Genomic DNA, 22,360 nt, shown 5'->3' with positions numbered 1-22,360 from the left:
AGTATAGAGGGTTTCCCCTCCATTGACTGGTACAAATTATCTTAAGTGCAGCATCTGAAGAACAGATGGTATTTATTTGCTCCCCCACTGAGCAAATTAGGCACAAGGCCGTTTTTAATGTGAGGTAAAAACCAGCTCCCCTAAAAGGGGTCACTCTGGTTACCAAAAATAATAATTGTCCCAGTATAGAGGGTTTCCCCTCCATTGACTGGTACAAATTATCTTAAGTGCAGTATCTGCCGGAACAGATACTACACTTTGATCTTGTCCCGAAGGCCAAAGCGAGAGTAACTTGTACTTTTGATTCTGACCGAGTTGTGACTTCTATAATAATTCTTATTTTTACTACAAATCACTTGGTTTTAATAAAAGAAATGATCTAACCAAAGAGATTTAGCAGTTACATATTCTAATTGCATTATGTACTATGTTCCTTTGCTGAAAATGAACAAGTATACCAATGGAGTCATTGCTTATCAATGCTGAGTCAATCAGAATCTCTGGCGTAGGACCACAAATTGTTGGATTTCTTTTTCTTACAGCATCCGTGCAATTTTATTTCCCCCTGTCAAGAGCTGGAGCAAGTACACCATATGATTTTGTTTTCCTCAAACGGTCAACGATATAATAAATTTACGATAGTTGTATGCAGCGCTTTATAAAGACTGATTGTGTTACTGTTTAATTTCTTTTTCAGAATGGACCAATAAAAGGTATTTTCATTTAAAACTATGATATCATCTGTTCATTAACTGTTAAAGTCAGATAGACTTTCTATTGTAGCTTACAATTGCTATAGATACTAAAACTGCATGCTATTAATTACCTTAGATGAATTTATACATAGGTACATTATAATAAAGGTAATCGAAATTTGGATTTATCAATGCAAATAAAACAAACCAGTTTTGGCCTCAGAATTAGGCAATGAATATAAATCAACTTGTGTAAACATATTTTGTAAATCATATTCTTCGTTAAAGCATAGGATTACAATTGGTATTTTATGGAATCACTACCGGTTCACACCCATGATATTATACATTTTTTTCCTTATGAAATTTAGGTCATTAGTAAGGAATATGTGATTCAAATCCACTGAAAATAATTAGCTTGCAAAACATTTGCATTTTAAATTACAATCATTTTCAAGTTTTTTTTTTTTTTCGCTTGTTTTTCCTTGTTGCAACTAACAAAAATCCACTACGCTACATTTAGCAAAAATCACTCCCATCCGATTATGGTAGTTGCTAATCCATGTGAGTGATCTCCGCTGAAGACCTCAGATAGTGAGGTGGCTTTCGGCTGGAAGTTATATGCCTGCCAGTATTGTATATATTTTGTTTCTTTCTTATGTCCAGTTGTCCATATTTTATTCCTGCTCCATTACAGGAGCAGGAATAAAATATTCACCCCATATTCGTTATTAAAGTCAGTCATTTACATGGTGAAAATCTTTTTTTTTTTTTTTTGCACATTTAACAGTCCTTTATATTAATATTCATAATAGTGATTATATAAAATATTTGAAATATAATAACTATTGTACTATGTATGTTGTAAGTTAAAAGTAAATATGTAAAATGTAACATCCTCAAAACAAAACATCACTAACACAAATCAGTGTAAAAATTCGAAAAAAAAAAAACATTTGTTACTATAAGAGGAAACGTTTAAAAACATATTGTTAATTTAATTTATGACATAATAATTACAAGCATTTTCAATCAAAATATTTCAGCAGTAACTGGATCCACTAAGAGTGTAGCCTCAGAAGGACCATACCCAACATCAACAGGCAGACATCAATCACCATCAGGTAAAACAGAAAGCAACACTATACTATATGCGAGTGGATCTACACCAAGTATACTTGCGACAGTAAAATCAACACAATCTGAGGAAGAGCCTCTTTCAGAATCAACTAAACAAATATCAACAGGTGGATCTAATCCGACAGTTAGTAGTAAAGTGTCCAAACAAGGAAGTAAAATAACTGAATCAGTTGAAGGGACTACTGAACTAAGGATTGGAACCCCAGGAATATCTAGGTATACAAATGCAATATCAATCGAGTCTAGATCATCAACCTATACACCAATAAGTGAACATAAAACATCATTCGGCCAAAGAGTATCAAGCACTATTCTACCTGCAGTTGGATCTACTCCTAGTGCAATTTCTGCGATGGAATCCACACAATCACATGAATTATCATCAACAAAAATTTCAGCTGCAACAGGTTCTACACCAAGCGTACCTAGTGTCGGTAAAAGTACACAGCCATCAGGTGTAGTAACTAATACACAAGCTATTGAAGGACAATCTACAGGTAAAATACCGCCAACAGTTAGTGGTGAGGTGTCCAAGACAGAAGGTATACCAACTGAATCAGTTGAAGGAACAACTGGACATAAGAAAGGAACACCGGCAACACCTGGGTATACTAATTCAGTATCTGAAACCATTGGACCATCAACACGTACACCAATAAGTGAACATAAAACATCATTAAGCCAAAGAGTATCAAGCACTATTCTACCTGCAGTTGGATCTACTCCTAGTGCTATTTCTTCGATGGAATCCACACAATCACATGAATTATCGTCAACAAAAATTTCAGCTGCAACAGGTTCTACACCAAGTGTACCTAGTGTCGGTAAAAGTACACAGCCATCAGGTGTAGTAACTAATACACAAGCTATTGAAGGACAATCTACAGGTAAAATACCGCCAACAGTTAGTGGTGAGGTGTCCAAGCACGAAGGTATAACAACTGAATCAGTTGAAGGAACAACTGGACATAAGAAAGGAACACCCGCAACACCTGGGTATACTCATTCAGTATCTGTACCCATTGGACCATCAACACGTACACCAATAAGTGAACATAAAACATCATTAAGCCAAAGAGTATCAAGCACTATTCTACCTGCAGTTGGATCTACTCCTAGTGCTATTTCTGCGATGGAATCCACACAATCACATGAATTATCGTCAACAAAAATTTCAGCTGCAACAGGTTCTACACCAAGTGTACCTAGTGTCGGTAAAAGTACACAGCCATCAGGTGTAGTAACTAATACACAAGCTATTGAAGGACAATCTACAGGTAAAATACCGCCAACAGTTAGTGGTGAGGTGTCAAAGCACGAAGGTATAACAACTGAATCAGTTGAAGGAACAACTGGACATAAGAAAGGAACACCGGCAACACCTGGGTATACTCATTCAGTATCTGTACCCATTGGACCATCAACACGTACACCAATAAGTGAACATAAAACATCATTAAGCCAAAGAGTATCAAGCACTATTCTACCTGCAGTTGGATCTACTCCTAGTGCTATTTCTGCAATGGAATCCACACAATCACATGAATTATCGTCAACAAAAGTTTCAGCTGCAACAGGTTCTACACCAAGTGTACCTAGTGTCGGTAAAAGTACACAGCCATCAGGTGTAGTAACTAATACACAAGCTATTGAAGGACAATCTACAGGTAAAATACCGCCAACAGTTAGTGGTGAGGTGTCAAAGCACGAAGGTATAACAACTGAATCAGTTGAAGGAACAACTGGACATAAGAAAGGAACACCCGCAACACCTGGGTATACTCATTCAGTATCTGTACCCATTGGACCATCAACACGTACACCAATAAGTGAACATAAAACATCATTAAGCCAAAGAGTATCAAGCACTATTCTACCTGCAGTTGGATCTACTCCTAGTGCTATTTCTGCGATGGAATCCACACAATCACATGAATTATCGTCAACAAAAATTTCAGCTGCAACAGGTTCTACACCAAGTGTACCTAGTGTCGGTAAAAGTACACAGCCATCAAGTGTAGTAACTAATACACAAGCTATTGAAGGACAATCTACAGGTAAAATACCGCCAACAGTTAGTGGTGAGGTGTCAAAGCACGAAGGTATAACAACTGAATCAGTTGAAGGAACAACTGGACATAAGAAAGGAACACCGGCAACACCTGGGTATACTCATTCAGTATCTGTACCCATTGGACCATCAACACGTACACCAATAAGTGAACATAAAACATCATTAAGCCAAAGAGTATCAAGCACTATTCTACCTGCAGTTGGATCTACTCCTAGTGCTATTTCTGCGATGGAATCCACACAATCACATGAATCATCGTCAACAAAAGTTTCAGCTGCAACAGGTTCTACACCAAGTGTACCTAGTGTCGGTAAAACTACACAGCCATCAGGTGTTGTAACTAATACACAAGCTATTGAAGGACAATCTACAGGTAAAATACCGCCAACAGTTAGTGGTGAGGTGTCAAAGCACGAAGGTATAACAACTGAATCAGTTGAAGGAACAACTGGACATAAGAAAGGAACACCGGCAACACCTGGGTATACTCATTCAGTATCTGTACCCATTGGACCATCAACACGTACACCAATAAGTGAACATAAAACATCATTAAGCCAAAGAGTATCAAGCACTATTCTACCTGCAGTTGGATCTACTCCTAGTGCTATTTCTGCAATGGAATCCACACAATCACATGAATTATCGTCAACAAAAATTTCAGCTGCAACAGGTTCTACACCAAGTGTACCTAGTGTCGGTAAAACTACACAGCCATCAGGTGTAGTAACTAATACACAAGCTATTGAAGGACAATCTACAGGTAAAATACCGCCAACAGTTAGTGGTGAGGTGTCCAAGCACGAAGGTATAACAACTGAATCAGTTGAAGGAACAACTGGACATAAGAAAGGAACACCGGCTACACCTGGGTATACTCATTCAGTATCTGTACCCATTGGACCATCAACACATACACCAATAAGTGAACATAAAACATCATTAAGCCAAAGAGTATCAAGCACTATTCTACCTGCAGTTGGATCTACTCCTAGTGCTATTTCTGCAATGGAATCCACACAATCACATGAATTATCGTCAACAAAAATTTCAGCTGCAACAGGTTCTACACCAAGTGTACCTAGTGTCGGTAAAAGTACACAGCCATCAGGTGTAGTAACTAATACACAAGCTATTGAAGGACAATCTACAGGAAAAATACCGCCAACAGTTAGTGGTGAGGTGTCCAAGCACGAAGGTATAACAACTGAATCAGTTGAAGGAACAACTGGACATAAGAAAGGAACACCGGCAACACCTGGGTATACTCATTCAGTATCTGAACCCATTGGACCATCAACACGTACACCAATAAGTGAACATAAAACATCATTAAGCCAAAGAGTATCAAGCACTATTCTACCTGCAGTTGGATCTACTCCTAGTGCTATTTCTGCGATGGAATCCACACAATCACATGAATTATCGTCAACAAAAATTTCAGCTGCAACAGGTTCTACACCAAGTGTACCTAGTGTCGGTAAAACTACACAGCCATCAGGTGTAGTAACTAATACACAAGCTATTGAAGGACAATCTACAGGTAAAATACCGCCAACAGTTAGTGGTGAGGTGTCAAAGCACGAAAGTATAACAACTGAATCAGTTGAAGGAACAACTGGACATAAGAAAGGAACACCGGCAACACCTGGGTATACTCATTCAGTATCTGTACCCATTGGACCATCAACACGTACACCAATAAGTGAACATAAAACATCATTAAGCCAAAGAGTATCAAGCACTATTCTACCTGCAGTTAGATCTACTCCTAGTGCTATTTCTGCAATGGAATCCACACAATCACATGAATTATCGTCAACAAAAATTTCAGCTGCAACAGGTTCTACACCAAGTGTACCTAGTGTCGGTAAAAGTACACAGCCATCAGGTGTAGTAACTAATACACAAGCTATTGAAAGACAATCTACAGGTAAAATACCGCCAACAGTTAGTGGTGAGGTGTCCAAGACAGAAGGTATAACAACTGAATCAGTTGAAGGAACAACTGGACATAAGAAAGGAACACCGGCAACACCTGGGTATACTCATTCAGTATCTGTACCCATTGGACCATCAACACGTACACCAATAAGTGAACATAAAACATCATTAAGCCAAAGAGTATCAAGCACTATTCTACCTGCAGTTGGATCTACTCCTAGTGCTATTTCTGCAATGGAATCCACACAATCACATGAATTATCGTCAACAAAAATTTCAGCTGCAACAGGTTCTACACCAAGTGTACCTAGTGTCGGTAAAACTACACAGCCATCAGGTGTAGTAACTAATACACAAGCTATTGAAGGACAATCTACAGGTAAAATACCGCCAACAGTTAGTGGTGAGGTGTCCAAGACAGAAGGTATAACAACTGAATCAGTTGAAGGAACAACTGGACATAAGAAAGGAACACCGGCAACACCTGGGTATACTCATTCAGTATCTGTACCCATTGGACCATCAACACGTACACCAATAAGTGAACATAAAACATCATTAAGCCAAAGAGTATCAAGCACTATTCTACCTGCAGTTGGATCTACTCCTAGTGCTATTTCTGCAATGGAATCCACACAATCACATGAATTATCGTCAACAAAAATTTCAGCTGCAACAGGTTCTACACCAAGTGTACCTAGTGTCGGTAAAAGTACACAGCCATCAGGTGTAGTAACTAATACACAAGCTATTGAAGGACAATCTACAGGTAAAATACCGCCAACAGTTAGTGGTGAGGTGTCAAAGCACGAAGGTATAACAACTGAATCAGTTGAAGGAACAACTGGACATAAGAAAGGAACACCGGCAACACCTGGGTATACTCATTCAGTATCTGTACCCATTGGACCATCAACACGTACACCAATAAGTGAACATAAAACATCATTAAGCCAAAGAGTATCAAGCACTATTCTACCTGCAGTTGGATCTACTCCTAGTGCTATTTCTGCAATGGAATCCACACAATCACATGAATTATCGTCAACAAAAATTTCAGCTGCAACAGGTTCTACACCAAGTGTACCTAGTGTCGGTAAAAGTACACAGCCATCAGGTGTAGTAACTAATACACAAGCTATTGAAAGACAATCTACAGGTAAAATACCGCCAACAGTTAGTGGTGAGGTGTCCAAGACAGAAGGTATAACAACTGAATCAGTTGAAGGAACAACTGGACATAAGAAAGGAACACCGGCAACACCTGGGTATACTCATTCAGTATCTGTACCCATTGGACCATCAACACGTACACCAATAAGTGAACATAAAACATCATTAAGCCAAAGAGTATCAAGCACTATTCTACCTGCAGTTGGATCTACTCCTAGTGCTATTTCTGCAATGGAATCCACACAATCACATGAATTATCGTCAACAAAAATTTCAGCTGCAACAGGTTCTACACCAAGTGTACCTAGTGTCGGTAAAACTACACAGCCATCAGGTGTAGTAACTAATACACAAGCTATTGAAGGACAATCTACAGGTAAAATACCGCCAACAGTTAGTGGTGAGGTGTCCAAGACAGAAGGTATAACAACTGAATCAGTTGAAGGAACAACTGGACATAAGAAAGGAACACCGGCAACACCTGGGTATACTCATTCAGTATCTGTACCCATTGGACCATCAACACGTACACCAATAAGTGAACATAAAACATCATTAAGCCAAAGAGTATCAAGCACTATTCTACCTGCAGTTGGATCTACTCCTAGTGCTATTTCTGCAATGGAATCCACACAATCACATGAATTATCGTCAACAAAAATTTCAGCTGCAACAGGTTCTACACCAAGTGTACCTAGTGTCGGTAAAAGTACACAGCCATCAGGTGTAGTAACTAATACACAAGCTATTGAAGGACAATCTACAGGTAAAATACCGCCAACAGTTAGTGGTGAGGTGTCAAAGCACGAAGGTATAACAACTGAATCAGTTGAAGGAACAACTGGACATAAGAAAGGAACACCGGCAACACCTGGGTATACTCATTCAGTATCTGTACCCATTGGACCATCAACACGTACACCAATAAGTGAACATAAAACATCATTAAGCCAAAGAGTATCCAGCACTATTCTACCTGCAGTTGGATCTACTCCTAGTGCTATTTCTGCAATGGAATCCACACAATCACATGAATTATCGTCAACAAAAATTTCAGCTGCAACAGGTTCTACACCAAGTGTACCTAGTGTCGGTAAAAGTACACAGCCATCAGGTGTAGTAACTAATACACAAGCTATTGAAGGACAATCTACAGGTAAAATACCGGCAACAGTTAGTGGTGAGGTGTCAAAGCACGAAAGTATAACAACTGAATCAGTTGAAGGAACAACTGGACATAAGAAAGGAACACCGGCAACACCTGGGTATACTCATTCAGTATCTGTACCCATTGGACCATCAACACGTACACCAATAAGTGAACATAAAACATCATTAAGCCAAAGAGTATCAAGCACTATTCTACCTGCAGTTGGATCTACTCCTAGTGCTATTTCTGCAATGGAATCCACACAATCACATGAATTATCGTCAACAAAAGTTTCAGCTGCAACAGGTTCTACACCAAGTGTACCTAGTGTCGGTAAAAGTACACAGCCATCAGGTGTAGTAACTAATACACAAGCTATTGAAGGACAATCTACAGGTAAAATACCGCCAACAGTTAGTGGTGAGGTGTCAAAGCACGAAGGTATAACAACTGAATCAGTTGAAGGAACAACTGGACATAAGAAAGGAACACCGGCAACACCTGGGTATACTCATTCAGTATCTGTACCCATTGGACCATCAACACGTACACCAATAAGTGAACATAAAACATCATTAAACCAAAGAGTATCAAGCACTATTCTACCTGCAGTTGGATCTACTCCTAGTGCTATTTCTGCAATGGAATCCACACAATCACATGAATTATCGTCAACAAAAGTTTCAGCTGCAACAGGTTCTACACCAAGTGTACCTAGTGTCGGTAAAACTACACAGCCATCAGGTGTAGTAACTAATACACAAGCTATTGAAGGACAATCTACAGGTAAAATACCGCCAACAGTTAGTGGTGAGGTGTCAAAGCACGAAGGTATAACAACTGAATCAGTTGAAGGAACAACTGGACATAAGAAAGGAACACCGGCAACACCTGGATATACTCATTCAGTATCTGTACCCATTGGACCATCAACACGTACACCAATAAGTGAACATAAAACATCATTAAGCCAAAGAGTATCAAGCACTATTCTACCTGCAGTTGGATCTACTCCTAGTGCTATTTCTGCAATGGAATCCACACAATCACATGAATTATCGTCAACAAAAATTTCAGCTGCAACAGGTTCTACACCAAGTGTACCTAGTGTCGGTAAAACTACACAGCCATCAGGTGTAGTAACTAATACACAAGCTATTGAAGGACAATCTACAGGTAAAATACCGCCAACAGTTAGTGGTGAGGTGTCAAAGCACGAAGGTATAACAACTGAATCAGTTGAAGGAACAACTGGACATAAGAAAGGAACACCGGCAACACCTGGGTATACTCATTCAGTATCTGTACCCATTGGACCATCAACACGTACACCAATAAGTGAACATAAAACATCATTAAGCCAAAGAGTATCAAGCACTATTCTACCTGCAGTTGGATCTACTCCTAGTGCTATTTCTGCAATGGAATCCACACAATCACATGAATTATCGTCAACAAAAGTTTCAGCTGCAACAGGTTCTACACCAAGTGTACCTAGTGTCGGTAAAACTACACAGCCATCAGGTGTAGTAACTAATACACAAGCTATTGAAGGACAATCTACAGGTAAAATACCGCCAACAGTTAGTGGTGAGGTGTCAAAGCACGAAGGTATAACAACTGAATCAGTTGAAGGAACAACTGGACATAAGAAAGGAACACCGGCAACACCTGCGTATACTCATTCAGTATCTGTACCCATTGGACCATCAACACGTACACCAATAAGTGAACATAAAACATCATTAAGCCAAAGAGTATCAAGCACTATTCTACCTGCAGTTGGATCTACTCCTAGTGCTATTTCTGCAATGGAATCCACACAATCACATGAATTATCGTCAACAAAAATTTCAGCTGCAACAGGTTCTACACCAAGTGTACCTAGTGTCGGTAAAAGTACACAGCCATCAGGTGTAGTAACTAATACACACCCTATTGAAGGACAATCTACAGGTAAAATACCGCCAACAGTTAGTGGTGAGGTGTCAAAGCACGAAGGTATAACAACTGAATCAGTTGAAGGAACAACTGGACATAAGAAAGGAACACCGGCAACACCTGGGTATACTCATTCAGTATCTGTACCCATTGGACCATCAACACGTACACCAATAAGTGAACATAAAACATCATTAAGCCAAAGAGTATCAAGCACTATTCTACCTGCAGTTGGATCTACTCCTAGTGCTATTTCTGCAATGGAATCCACACAATCACATGAATTATCGTCAACAAACATTTCAGCTGCAACAGGTTCTACACCAAGTGTACCTAGTGTCGGTAAAAGTACACAGCCATCAGGTGTAGTAACTAATACACAAGCTATTGAAGGACAATCTACAGGTAAAATACCGCCAACAGTTAGTGGTGAGGTGTCCAAGCACGAAGGTATAACAACTGAATCAGTTGAAGGAACAACTGGACATAAGAAAGGAACACCGGCAACACCTGGGTATACTCATTCAGTATCTGTACCCATTGGACCATCAACACGTACACCAATAAGTGAACATAAAACATCATTAAGCCAAAGAGTATCAAGCACTATTCTACCTGCAGTTGGATCTACTCCTAGTGCTATTTCTGCAATGGAATCCACACAATCACATGAATTATCGTCAACAAAAATTTCAGCTGCAACAGGTTCTACACCAAGTGTACCTAGTGTCGGTAAAAGTACACAGCCATCAGGTGTAGTAACTAATACACAAGCTATTGAAGGACAATCTACAGGTAAAATACCGCCAACAGTTAGTGGTGAGGTGTCCAAGCACGAAGGTATAACAACTGAATCAGTTGAAGGAACAACTGGACATAAGAAAGGAACACCGGCAACACCTGGGTATACTCATTCAGTATCTGTACCCATTGGACCATCAACACGTACACCAATAAGTGAACATAAAACATCATTAAGCCAAAGAGTATCAAGCACTATTCTACCTGCAGTTGGATCTACTCCTAGTGCTATTTCTGCAATGGAATCCACACAATCACATGAATTATCGTCAACAAAAGTTTCAGCTGCAACAGGTTCTACACCAAGTGTACCTAGTGTCGGTAAAAGTACACAGCCATCAGGTGTAGTAACTAATACACAAGCTATTGAAGGACAATCTACAGGTAAAATACCGCCAACAGTTAGTGGTGAGGTGTCCAAGCACGAAGGTATAACAACTGAATCAGTTGAAGGAACAACTGGACATAAGAAAGGAACACCGGCAACACCTGGGTATACTCATTCAGTATCTGTATCCATTGGACCATCAACACGTACACCAATAAGTGAACATAAAACATCATTAAGCCAAAGAGTATCAAGCACTATTCTACCTGCAGTTGGATCTACTCCTAGTGCTATTTCTGCAATGGAATCCACACAATCACATGAATTATCGTCAACAAAAATTTCAGCTGCAACAGGTTCTACACCAAGTGTACCTAGTGTCGGTAAAAGTACACAGCCATCAGGTGTAGTAACTAATACACAAGCTATTGAAGGACAATCTACAGGTAAAATACCGCCAACAGTTAGTGGTGAGGTGTCCAAGACAGAAGGTATAACAACTGAATCAGTTGAAGGAACAACTGGACATAAGAAAGGAACACCGGCAACACCTGGGTATACTCATTCAGTATCTGTACCCATTGGACCATCAACACGTACACCAATAAGTGAACATAAAACATCATTCGGCCAAAGAGTATCAAGCACTATTCTACCTGCAGTTGGATCTACTCCTAGTGCTATTTCTGCAATGGAATCCACACAATCACATGAATTATCGTCAACAAAAGTTTCAGCTGCAACAGGTTCTACACCAAGTGTACCTAGTGTCGGTAAAAGTACACAGCCATCAGGTGTAGTAACTAATACACAAGCTATTGAAGGACAATCTACAGGTAAAATACCGCCAACAGTTAGTGGTGAGGTGTCCAAGCACGAAGGTATAACAACTGAATCAGTTGAAGGAACAACTGGACATAAGAAAGGAACACCGGCAACACCTGGGTATACTCATACAGTATCTTTACTTTTTGGAACATCAACACTTTTACCTATAACTAAGCATATTACATCATTTGAGCAAAAAGTATCAAGCACTATTCTACCTGCAGTTGGATCTACTCCTAGTGCTATTTCTGCGATGGGATCCACACAATCACATGAATTATCGTCAACAAAAGTTTCAGCTGCAACAGGTTCTACACCCATGATTGCTTATTCAGAAAAAACTTCAACTGTTCAATCTTTTGCAACAAGTTCGCAATCTACAGGGAAACTATCAACTCATAAGATTGTACCTACAATTAGCAGTCTTGTGTCGGAAAAAGCAGCTGTCACAGAAGGAATTATTGAATGGAGTACCGAACATGGTGAAAGAACACAAGGAACTGTTGTCGCATTAGGATCATCAACCCCGGGAAGTGAATACAAAACATCATTTCATCCTAAGCTATCAAGTACTATTCTACCAGCAGTTGGATCCACCCCAAGTACTATTAATGTAATGGGACCCACAATATCAAATAAATTACCACAAACAGAGATCTCAGTTGAAATAGGACCTTCACCCAGTGTGCCTACTTTAGGTAAATCGACTCCACTGTTTAATCTAATAACAAATTCAAGATCTCGAAGTATCCCTTCAATAACTAATCCAATGTGGTCTAATCTTCCATCTGTCACCAGTGTTTCTTTAGAATGGAGCACTGAAAATAATAATAGAACCTCAAAAACATCTGAATATACACATTCAGTATCATTTCCAGCAAGGTTGTCAACCCATAAAGAAGTAAGTGAACATAAAACATCTTTTGGCCAAAGAGTATCAAGCACTATTCTACCTGCAGTTGGATCTACTCCTAGTGCTATTTCTGCGATGGAATCCACACAATCACATGAATTATCGTCAACAAAAGTTTCAGCTGCAACAGGTTCTACACCAAGTGTACCTAGTGTCGGTAAAAGTACACAGCCATCAGGTGTAGTAACTAATACACAAGCTATTGAAGGACAATCTACAGGTAAAATACCGCCAACAGTTAGTGGTGAGGTGTCCAAGCACGAAGGTATAACAACTGAATCAGTGGAAGGAACAACTGGACATAAGAAAGGAACACCGGCAACACCTGGGTATACTCATTCAGTATCTGTACCCATTGGACCATCAACACGTACACCAATAAGTGAACATAAAACATCATTAAGCCAAAGAGTATCAAGCACTATTCTACCTGCAGTTGGATCTACTCCTAGTGCTATTTCTGCGATGGAATCCACACAATCACATGAATTATCGTCAACAAAAATTTCAGCTGCAACAGGTTCTACACCAAGTGTACCTAGTGTCGGTAAAACTACACAGCCATCAGGTGTAGTAACTAATACACAAGCTATTGAAGGACAATCTACAGGTAAAATACCGCCAACAGTTAGTGGTGAGGTGTCCAAGCACGAAGGTATAACAACTGAATCAGTTGAAGGAACAACTGGACATAAGAAAGGAACACCGGCAACACCTGGGTATACTCATTCAGTATCTGTACCCATTGGACCATCAACACGTACACCAATAAGTGAACATAAAACATCATTCGGCCAAAGAGTATCAAGCACTATTCTACCTGCAGTTGGATCTACTCCTAGTGCTATTTCTGCGATGGAATCCACACAATCACATGAATTATCATCAACAAAAGTTTCAGCTGCAACAGGTTCTACACCAAGTGTACCTAGTGTCGGTAAAAGTACACAGCCATCAGGTGTAGTAACTAATACACAAGCTATTGAAGGACAATCTACAGGTAAAATACCGCCAACAGTTAGTGGTGAGGTGTCCAAGCACGAAGGTATAACAACTGAATCAGTGGAAGGAACAACTGGACATAAGAAAGGAACACCGGCAACACCTGGGTATACTCATTCAGTATCTGTACCCATTGGACCATCAACACGTACACCAATAAGTGAACATAAAACATCATTAAGCCAAAGATTATCAAGCACTATTCTACCTGCAGTTGGATCTACTCCTAGTGCTATTTCTGCGATGGAATCCACACAATCACATGAATTATTGTCAACAAAAATTTCAGCTGCAACAGGTTCTACACCAAGTGTACCTAGTGTCGGTAAAACTACACAGCCATCAGGTGTAGTAACTAATACACAAGCTATTGAAGGACAATCTACAGGTAAAATACCGCCAACAGTTAGTGGTGAGGTGTCCAAGCACGAAGGTATAACAACTGAATCAGTTGAAGGAACAACTGGACATAAGAAAGGAACACCGGCAACACCTGGGTATACTCATTCAGTATCTGTACCCATTGGACCATCAACACGTACACCAATAAGTGAACATAAAACATCATTCGGCCAAAGAGTATCAAGCACTATTCTACCTGCAGTTGGATCTACTCCTAGTGCTATTTCTGCGATGGAATCCACACAATCACATGAATTATCATCAACAAAAGTTTCAGCTGCAACAGGTTCTACACCAAGTGTACCTAGTGTCGGTAAAAGTACACAGCCATCAGGTGTAGTAACTAATACACAAGCTATTGAAGGACAATCTACAGGTAAAATACCGCCAACAGTTAGTGGTGAGGTGTCCAAGCACGAAGGTATAACAACTGAATCAGTGGAAGGAACAACTGGACATAAGAAAGGAACACCGGCAACACCTGGGTATACTCATTCAGTATCTGTACCCATTGGACCATCAACACGTACACCAATAAGTGAACATAAAACATCATTAAGCCAAAGATTATCAAGCACTATTCTACCTGCAGTTGGATCTACTCCTAGTGCTATTTCTGCGATGGAATCCACACAATCACATGAATTATTGTCAACAAAAATTTCAGCTGCAACAGGTTCTACACCAAGTGTACCTAGTGTCGGTAAAACTACACAGCCATCAGGTGTAGTAACTAATACACAAGCTATTGAAGGACAATCTACAGGTAAAATACCGCCAACAGTTAGTGGTGAGGTGTCCAAGCACGAAGGTATAACAACTGAATCAGTTGAAGGAACAACTGGACATAAGAAAGGAACACCGGCAACACCTGGGTATACTCATTCAGTATCTGTACCCATTGGACCATCAACACGTACACCAATAAGTGAACATAAAACATCATTCGGCCAAAGAGTATCAAGCACTATTCTACCTGCAGTTGGATCTACTCCTAGTGCTATTTCTGCAATGGAATCCACACAATCACATGAATTATCATCAACAAAAGTTTCAGCTGCAACAGGTTCTACACCAAGTGTACCTAGTGTCGGTAAAACTACACAGCCATCAAGTGTAGTAACTAATACACAAGCTATTGAAGGACAATCTACAGGTAAAATACCGCCAACAGTTAGTGGTGAGGTGTCCAAGCACGAAGGTATAACAACTGAATCAGTTGAAGGAACAACTGGACATAAGAAAGGAACACCGGCAACACCTGGGTATACTCATTCAGTATCTGTACCCATTGGACAATCAACACGTACACCAATAAGTGAACATAAAACATCATTAAGCCAAAGAGTATCAAGCACTATTCTACCTGCAGTTGGATCTACTCCTGGTGCTATTTCTGCCATGGAATCCACACAATCACATGAATTATCATCAACAAAAATTTCAGCTGCAACAGGTTCTACACCAAGTGTACCTAGTGTCGGTAAAAGTACACAGCCATCAGGTGTAGTAACTAATACACAAGCTATTGAAGGACAATCTACAGGTAAAATACCGCCAACAGTTAGTGGTGAGGTGTCCAAGCACGAAGGTATAACAACTGAATCAGTTGAAGGAACAACTGGACATAAGAAAGGAACACCGGCAACACCTGGGTATACTCATTCAGTATCTGTACCCATTGGACCATCAACACGTACACCAATAAGTGAACATAAAACATCATTAAGCCAAAGAGTATCAAGCACTATTCTACCTGCAGTTGGATCTACTCCTAGTGCTATTTCTGCGATGGAATCCACACAATCACATGAATTATCGTCAACAAAAATTTCAGCTGCAACAGGTTCTACAACAAGTGTACCTAGTGTCAGTAAAACTACACAGCCATCAAATGTAGTAACTAATACACAAGCGATTGAAGGACAATCTACAGGTAAAATACCGCCAACAGTTAGTGGTGAGGTGTCCAAGCACGAAGGTATAACAACTGAATCAGTTGAAGGAACAACTGGACATAAGAAAGGAACACCGGCAACACCTGGGTATACTCATTCAGTATCTGTACCCATTGGACCATCAACACGTACACCAATAAGTGAACATAAAACATCATTAAGCCAAAGAGTATCAAGCACTATTCTACCTGCAGTTGGATCTACTCCTGGTGCTATTTCTGCCATGGAATCCACACAATCACATGAATTATCGTCAACAAATGTTTCAGCTGCAGCAGGTTCTACACCAAGTGTACCTAGTGTCGGTAAAAGTACACAGCCATCAAATGTAGTAACTAATACACAAGCTATTGAAGGACAATCTACAGGTAAAATACCGCCAACAGTTAGTGGTGAGGTGTCCAAGCACGAAGGTATAACAACTGAATCAGTTGAAGGAACAACTGGACATAAGAAAGGAACACCGGCAACACCTGGGTATACTCATTCAGTATCTGTACCCATTGGACCATCAACACGTACACCAATAAGTGAACATAAAACATCATTCGGCCAAAGAGTATCAAGCACTATTCTTCCTGCAGTTGGATCTACTCCTGGTGCTATTTCTGCCATGGAATCCACACAATCACATGAATTATCGTCAACAAAAGTGTCAGCTGCAACAGGTTCTACACCAAGTGTACCTAGTGTCGGTAAAACTACACAGCCATCAAATGTAGTAACTAATACACAAGCTATTGAAGGTAAATCTACAGGTAAAATACCGCCAACAGTTAGTGGTGAGGTGTCCAAGCACGAAGGTATAACAACTGAATCAGTTGAAGGAATAACTGGACATAAGAAAGGAACACCGGCAACACCTGGGTATACTCATTCAGTATCTGTACCCATTGGACCATCAACACGTACACCAATAAGTGAACATAAAACATCATTCGGCCAAAGAGTATCAAGCACTATTCTACCTGCAGTTGGATCTACTCCTAGTGCTATTTCTGCGATGGAATCCACACAATCACATGAATTATCGTCAACAAAAATTTCAGCTGCAACAGGTTCTACACCAAGTGTACCTAGTGTCAGTAAAACTACACAGCCATCAAATGTAGTAACTAATACACAAGCGATTGAAGGACAATCTACAGGTAAAATACCGCCAACAGTTAGTGGTGAGGTGTCCAAGCACGAAGGTATAACAACTGAATCAGTTGAAGGAACAACTGGACATAAGAAAGGAACACCGGCAACACCTGGGTATACTCATTCAGTATCTGTACCCATTGGACCATCAACACGTACACCAATAAGTGAACATAAAACATCATTAAGCCAAAGAGTATCAAGCACTATTCTACCTGCAGTTGGATCTACTCCTGGTGCTATTTCTGCCATGGAATCCACACAATCACATGAATTATCGTCAACAAATGTTTCAGCTGCAGCAGGTTTTACACCAAGTGTACCTAGTGTCGGTAAAAGTACACAGCCATCAAATGTAGTAACTAATACACAAGCTATTGAAGGACAATCTACAGGTAAAATACCGGCAACAGTTAGTGGTGAGGTGTCCAAGCACGAAGGTATAACAACTGAATCAGTTGAAGGAACAACTGGACATAAGAAAGGAACACCGGCAACACCTGGGTATACTCATTCAGTATCTGTACCCATTGGACCATCAACACGTACACCAATAAGTGAACATAAAACATCATTCGGCCAAAGAGTATCAAGCACTATTCTTCCTGCAGTTGGATCTACTCCTGGTGCTATTTCTGCCATGGAATCCACACAATCACATGAATTATCGTCAACAAAAGTGTCAGCTGCAACAGGTTCTACACCAAGTGTACCTAGTGTCGGTAAAACTACACAGCCATCAGGTGTAGTAACTAATACACAAGCTATTGAAGGACAATCTACAGGTAAAATACCGCCAACAGTTAGTGGTGAGGTGTCAAAGCACGAAGGTATAACAACTGAATCAGTTGAAGGAACAACTGGACATAAGAAAGGAACACCGGCAACACCTGGGTATACTCATTCAGTATCTGTACCCATTGGACAATCAACACGTACACCAATAAGTGAACATAAAACATCATTCGGCCAAAGAGTATCAAGCACTATTCTACCTGCAGTTGGATCTACTCCTAGTGCTATTTCTGCGATGGAATCCACACAATCACATGAATTATCGTCAACAAAAATTTCAGCTGCAACAGGTTCTACACCAAGTGTACCTAGTGTCGGTAAAAGTACACAGCCATCAGGTGTAGTAACTAATACACAAGCTATTGAAGGACAATCTACAGGTAAAATACCGCCAACAGTTAGTGGTGAGGTGTCCAAGCACGAAGGTATAACAACTGAATCAGTTGAAGGAACAACTGGACATAAGAAAGGAACACCGGCAACACCTGGGTATACTCATTCAGTATCTGTACCCATTGGACCATCAACACGTACACCAATAAGTGAACATAAAACATCATTAAGCCAAAGAGTATCAAGCACTATTCTACCTGCAGTTGGATCTACTCCTAGTGCTATTTCTGCGATGGAATCCACACAATCACATGAATTATCGTCAACAAAAATTTCAGCGGCAACAGGTTCTACACCAAGTGTACCTAGTGTCGGTAAAACTACACAGCCATCAGGTGCAGTAACTAATACACAAGCTATTGAAGGACAATCTACAGGTAAAATACCGCCAACAGTTAGTGGTGAGGTGTCCAAGCACGAAGGTATAACAACTGAATCAGTTGAAGGAACAACTGGACATAAGAAAGGAACACCGGCAACACCTGGGTATACTCATTCAGTATCTGTACCCATTGGACCATCAACACGTACACCAATAAGTGAACATAAAACATCATTCGGCCAAAGAGTATCAAGCACTATTCTACCTGCAGTTGGATCAACTCCTAGTGCTATTTCTTCGATGGAATCCACACAATCACATGAATTATCGTCAACAAAAGTTTCAGCTGCAACAGGTTCTACACCAAGTGTACCTAGTGTCGGTAAAACTACACAGCCATCAGGTGTAGTAACTAATACACAAGCTATTGAAGGACAATCTACAGGTAAAATACCGCCAACAGTTAGTGGTGAGGTGTCCAAGCACGAAGGTATAACAACTGAATCAGTTGAAGGAACAACTGGACATAAGAAAGGAACACCGGCAACACCTGGGTATACTCATTCAGTATCTGTACCCATTGGACCATCAACACGTACACCAATAAGTGAACATAAAACATCATTAAGCCAAAGAGTATCAAGCACTATTCTACCTGCAGTTGGATCTACTCCTAGTGCTATTTCTGCGATGGAATCCACACAATCACATGAATTATCGTCAACAAAAATTTCAGCTGCAACAGGTTCTACACCAAGTGTACCTAGTGTCGGTAAAACTACACAGCCATCAGGTGCAGTAACTAATACACAAGCTATTGAAGGACAATCTACAGGTAAAATACCGCCAACAGTTAGTGGTGAGGTGTCCAAGCACGAAGGTATAACAACTGAATCAGTTGAAGGAACAACTGGACATAAGAAAGGAACACCGGCAACACCTGGGTATACTCATTCAGTATCTGTACCCATTGGACCATCAACACGTACACCAATAAGTGAACATAAAACATCATTCGGCCAAAGAGTATCAAGCACTATTCTACCTACAGTTGGATCTACTCCTAGTGCTATTTCTTCGATGGAATCCACACAATCACATGAATTATCGTCAACAAAAATTTCAGCTGCAACAGGTTCTACACCAAGTGTACCTAGTGTCGGTAAAACTACACAGCCATCAGGTGTAGTAACTAATACACAAGCTATTGAAGGACAATCTACAGGTAAAATACCGCCAACAGTTAGTGGTGAGGTGTCCAAGCACGAAGGTATAACAACTGAATCAGTTGAAGGAACAACTGGACATAAGAAAGGAACACCGGCAACACCTGGGTATACTCATTCAGTATCTGTACCCATTGGACCATCAACACGTACACCAATAAGTGAACATAAAACATCATTAAGCCAAAGAGTATCAAGCACTATTCTACCTGCAGTTGGATCTACTCCTAGTGCTATTTCTGCAATGGAATCCACACAATCACATGAATTATCGTCAACAAAAATTTCAGCTGCAACAGGTTCTACACCAAGTGTACCTAGTGTCGGTAAAACTACACAGCCATCAGGTGTAGTAACTAATACACAAGCTATTGAAGGACAATCTACAGGTAAAATACCGCCAACAGTTAGTGGTGAGGTGTCCAAGCACGAAGGTATAACAACTGAATCAGTTGAAGGAACAACTGGACATAAGAAAGGAACACCGGCAACACCTGGGTATACTCATTCAGTATCTGTACCCATTGGACCATCAACACGTACACCAATAAGTGAACATAAAACATCATTAAGCCAAAGTGTATCAAGCACTATTCTACCTGCAGTTGGATCTACTCCTAGTGCTATTTCTGCAATGGAATCCACACAATCACATGAATTATCGTCAACAAAAGTGTCAGCTGCAACAGGTTCTACACCAAGTGTACCTAGTGTCGGTAAAACTACACAGCCATCAAGTGTAGTAACTAATACACAAGCTATTGAAGGACAATCTACAGGTAAAATACCGCCAACAGTTAGTGGTGAGGTGTCCAAGCACGAAGGTATAACAACTGAATCAGTTAAAGGAACAACTGGACATAAGAAAGGAACACCGGCAACACCTGGGTATACTCATTCAGTATCTGTACCCATTGGACCATCAACACGTACACCAATAAGTGAACATAAAACATCATTCGGCCAAAGAGTATCAAGCACTATTCTACCTGCAGTTGGATCAACGCCAAGTGTACTTCCACTTTTCACTGAAGAACTTAATAATGGCACAATAACTCTTGGGAACATCACCACGTCATTTTTATCTTCCCCATCTGAATCTAGTGAAACTATTCCTGTCAACCAAAGCAGTATTCCATTTTTCCTCACATCAATTGGTAAGTTTTTTATTTTTTATAAATTTTTCAAATTTTTTTTAGTATTCATTAGTTCTATATAGTATATTAGAAAAAGTGAAACTTTACTAGGTAGCATTATCCCTCATTGCATTATTAACTTTAACGCCAGCTAAGTACCACTGGTTTTTATTTGCCATTCATTCATGTCTACTCCTGTACTGTTTTCTGTTTCTCTTTTAGTACTTTCCCTTTCTTTTCATCCCCTTAACATCTTCTTCTCATGTCTTGCAAATTTTCAAATATTTGTGCAAATGAGAAAATATTCGATATTGCATACTGTTTTCTAGCGTTTTTCTCAAGAAGACGTCTGCTTATCAGAATGAAACGAGTTAATCTTACTGTTTTTTGGCTTATTATTATTTGAAATTATTGTCTCACTTTGTTTTATTTTAATTAATCAATTAGTATATAAAAAAAATGAACAGTTGTAGAGGCAGAATATATGAACGACAGAAAAGAAAAACAAGTACCTTTTCCTTTATATCATTAATAGATTCTGTTTCCAGCACTGTTCATTTTTCGATATACAGTATATTTTATCATTGCATAATACATGTATTTGATGCATACATTCTCTCTTTTTTTTTTATCGTGGTTATTGTTATTCGTGAAGTACTTTTGAAATCATCAATAAAATACTCCTTTGTGATTTCCTTTAAAATTGATCTAATTAAATGTATAATGGGATTATTTCGATTGAAACGCAGTTTTTTTTTTCATTATAATATCAAATGTGTTGAAATACATAATAATGTGGAAATATAATATTCATGCTTCATTAATGTTTATCTATGTCTCATTTTGCTGTTTGAATATACTGGTATTTCAGATATGAAATATTTTCTAAACTTTCTAAACTATCAAATACAAACAAAATTACTTATTTGATATAATCTTTCACTTATAAATGGCTATATAGACTATATTATTATATAATATTTATCTTGTTAAAAT

At 39.5% G+C, this 22,360-nt stretch overlaps 1 protein-coding gene across 1 annotated transcript in view; it reads left to right on the top strand.

Annotated features, from left to right (window-relative positions):
- Window positions 1-22,360, top strand: part of LOC145291107 (uncharacterized) — a 416,667-nt gene that overhangs the window by 276,215 nt on the left and 118,092 nt on the right. The window contains exon 36 of the mRNA XM_080136623.1: window positions 1,742-21,385. Within this exon, the coding sequence (XP_079992749.1) occupies window positions 1,742-21,385 (19,644 nt within the window). The remainder of the gene's footprint in view (window positions 1-1,741; window positions 21,386-22,360) is intronic.

Source organism: Euprymna scolopes, chromosome 12 (assembly GCF_053919585.1).
Source record: "Euprymna scolopes isolate OS-2025 chromosome 12, ASM5391958v1, whole genome shotgun sequence".
Lineage (NCBI taxonomy): Eukaryota > Metazoa > Mollusca > Cephalopoda > Sepiida > Sepiolidae > Euprymna > Euprymna scolopes.
Note: the sequence above shows the minus strand (reverse complement) of the source record. Positions and strands in the feature narration are given on the sequence as shown.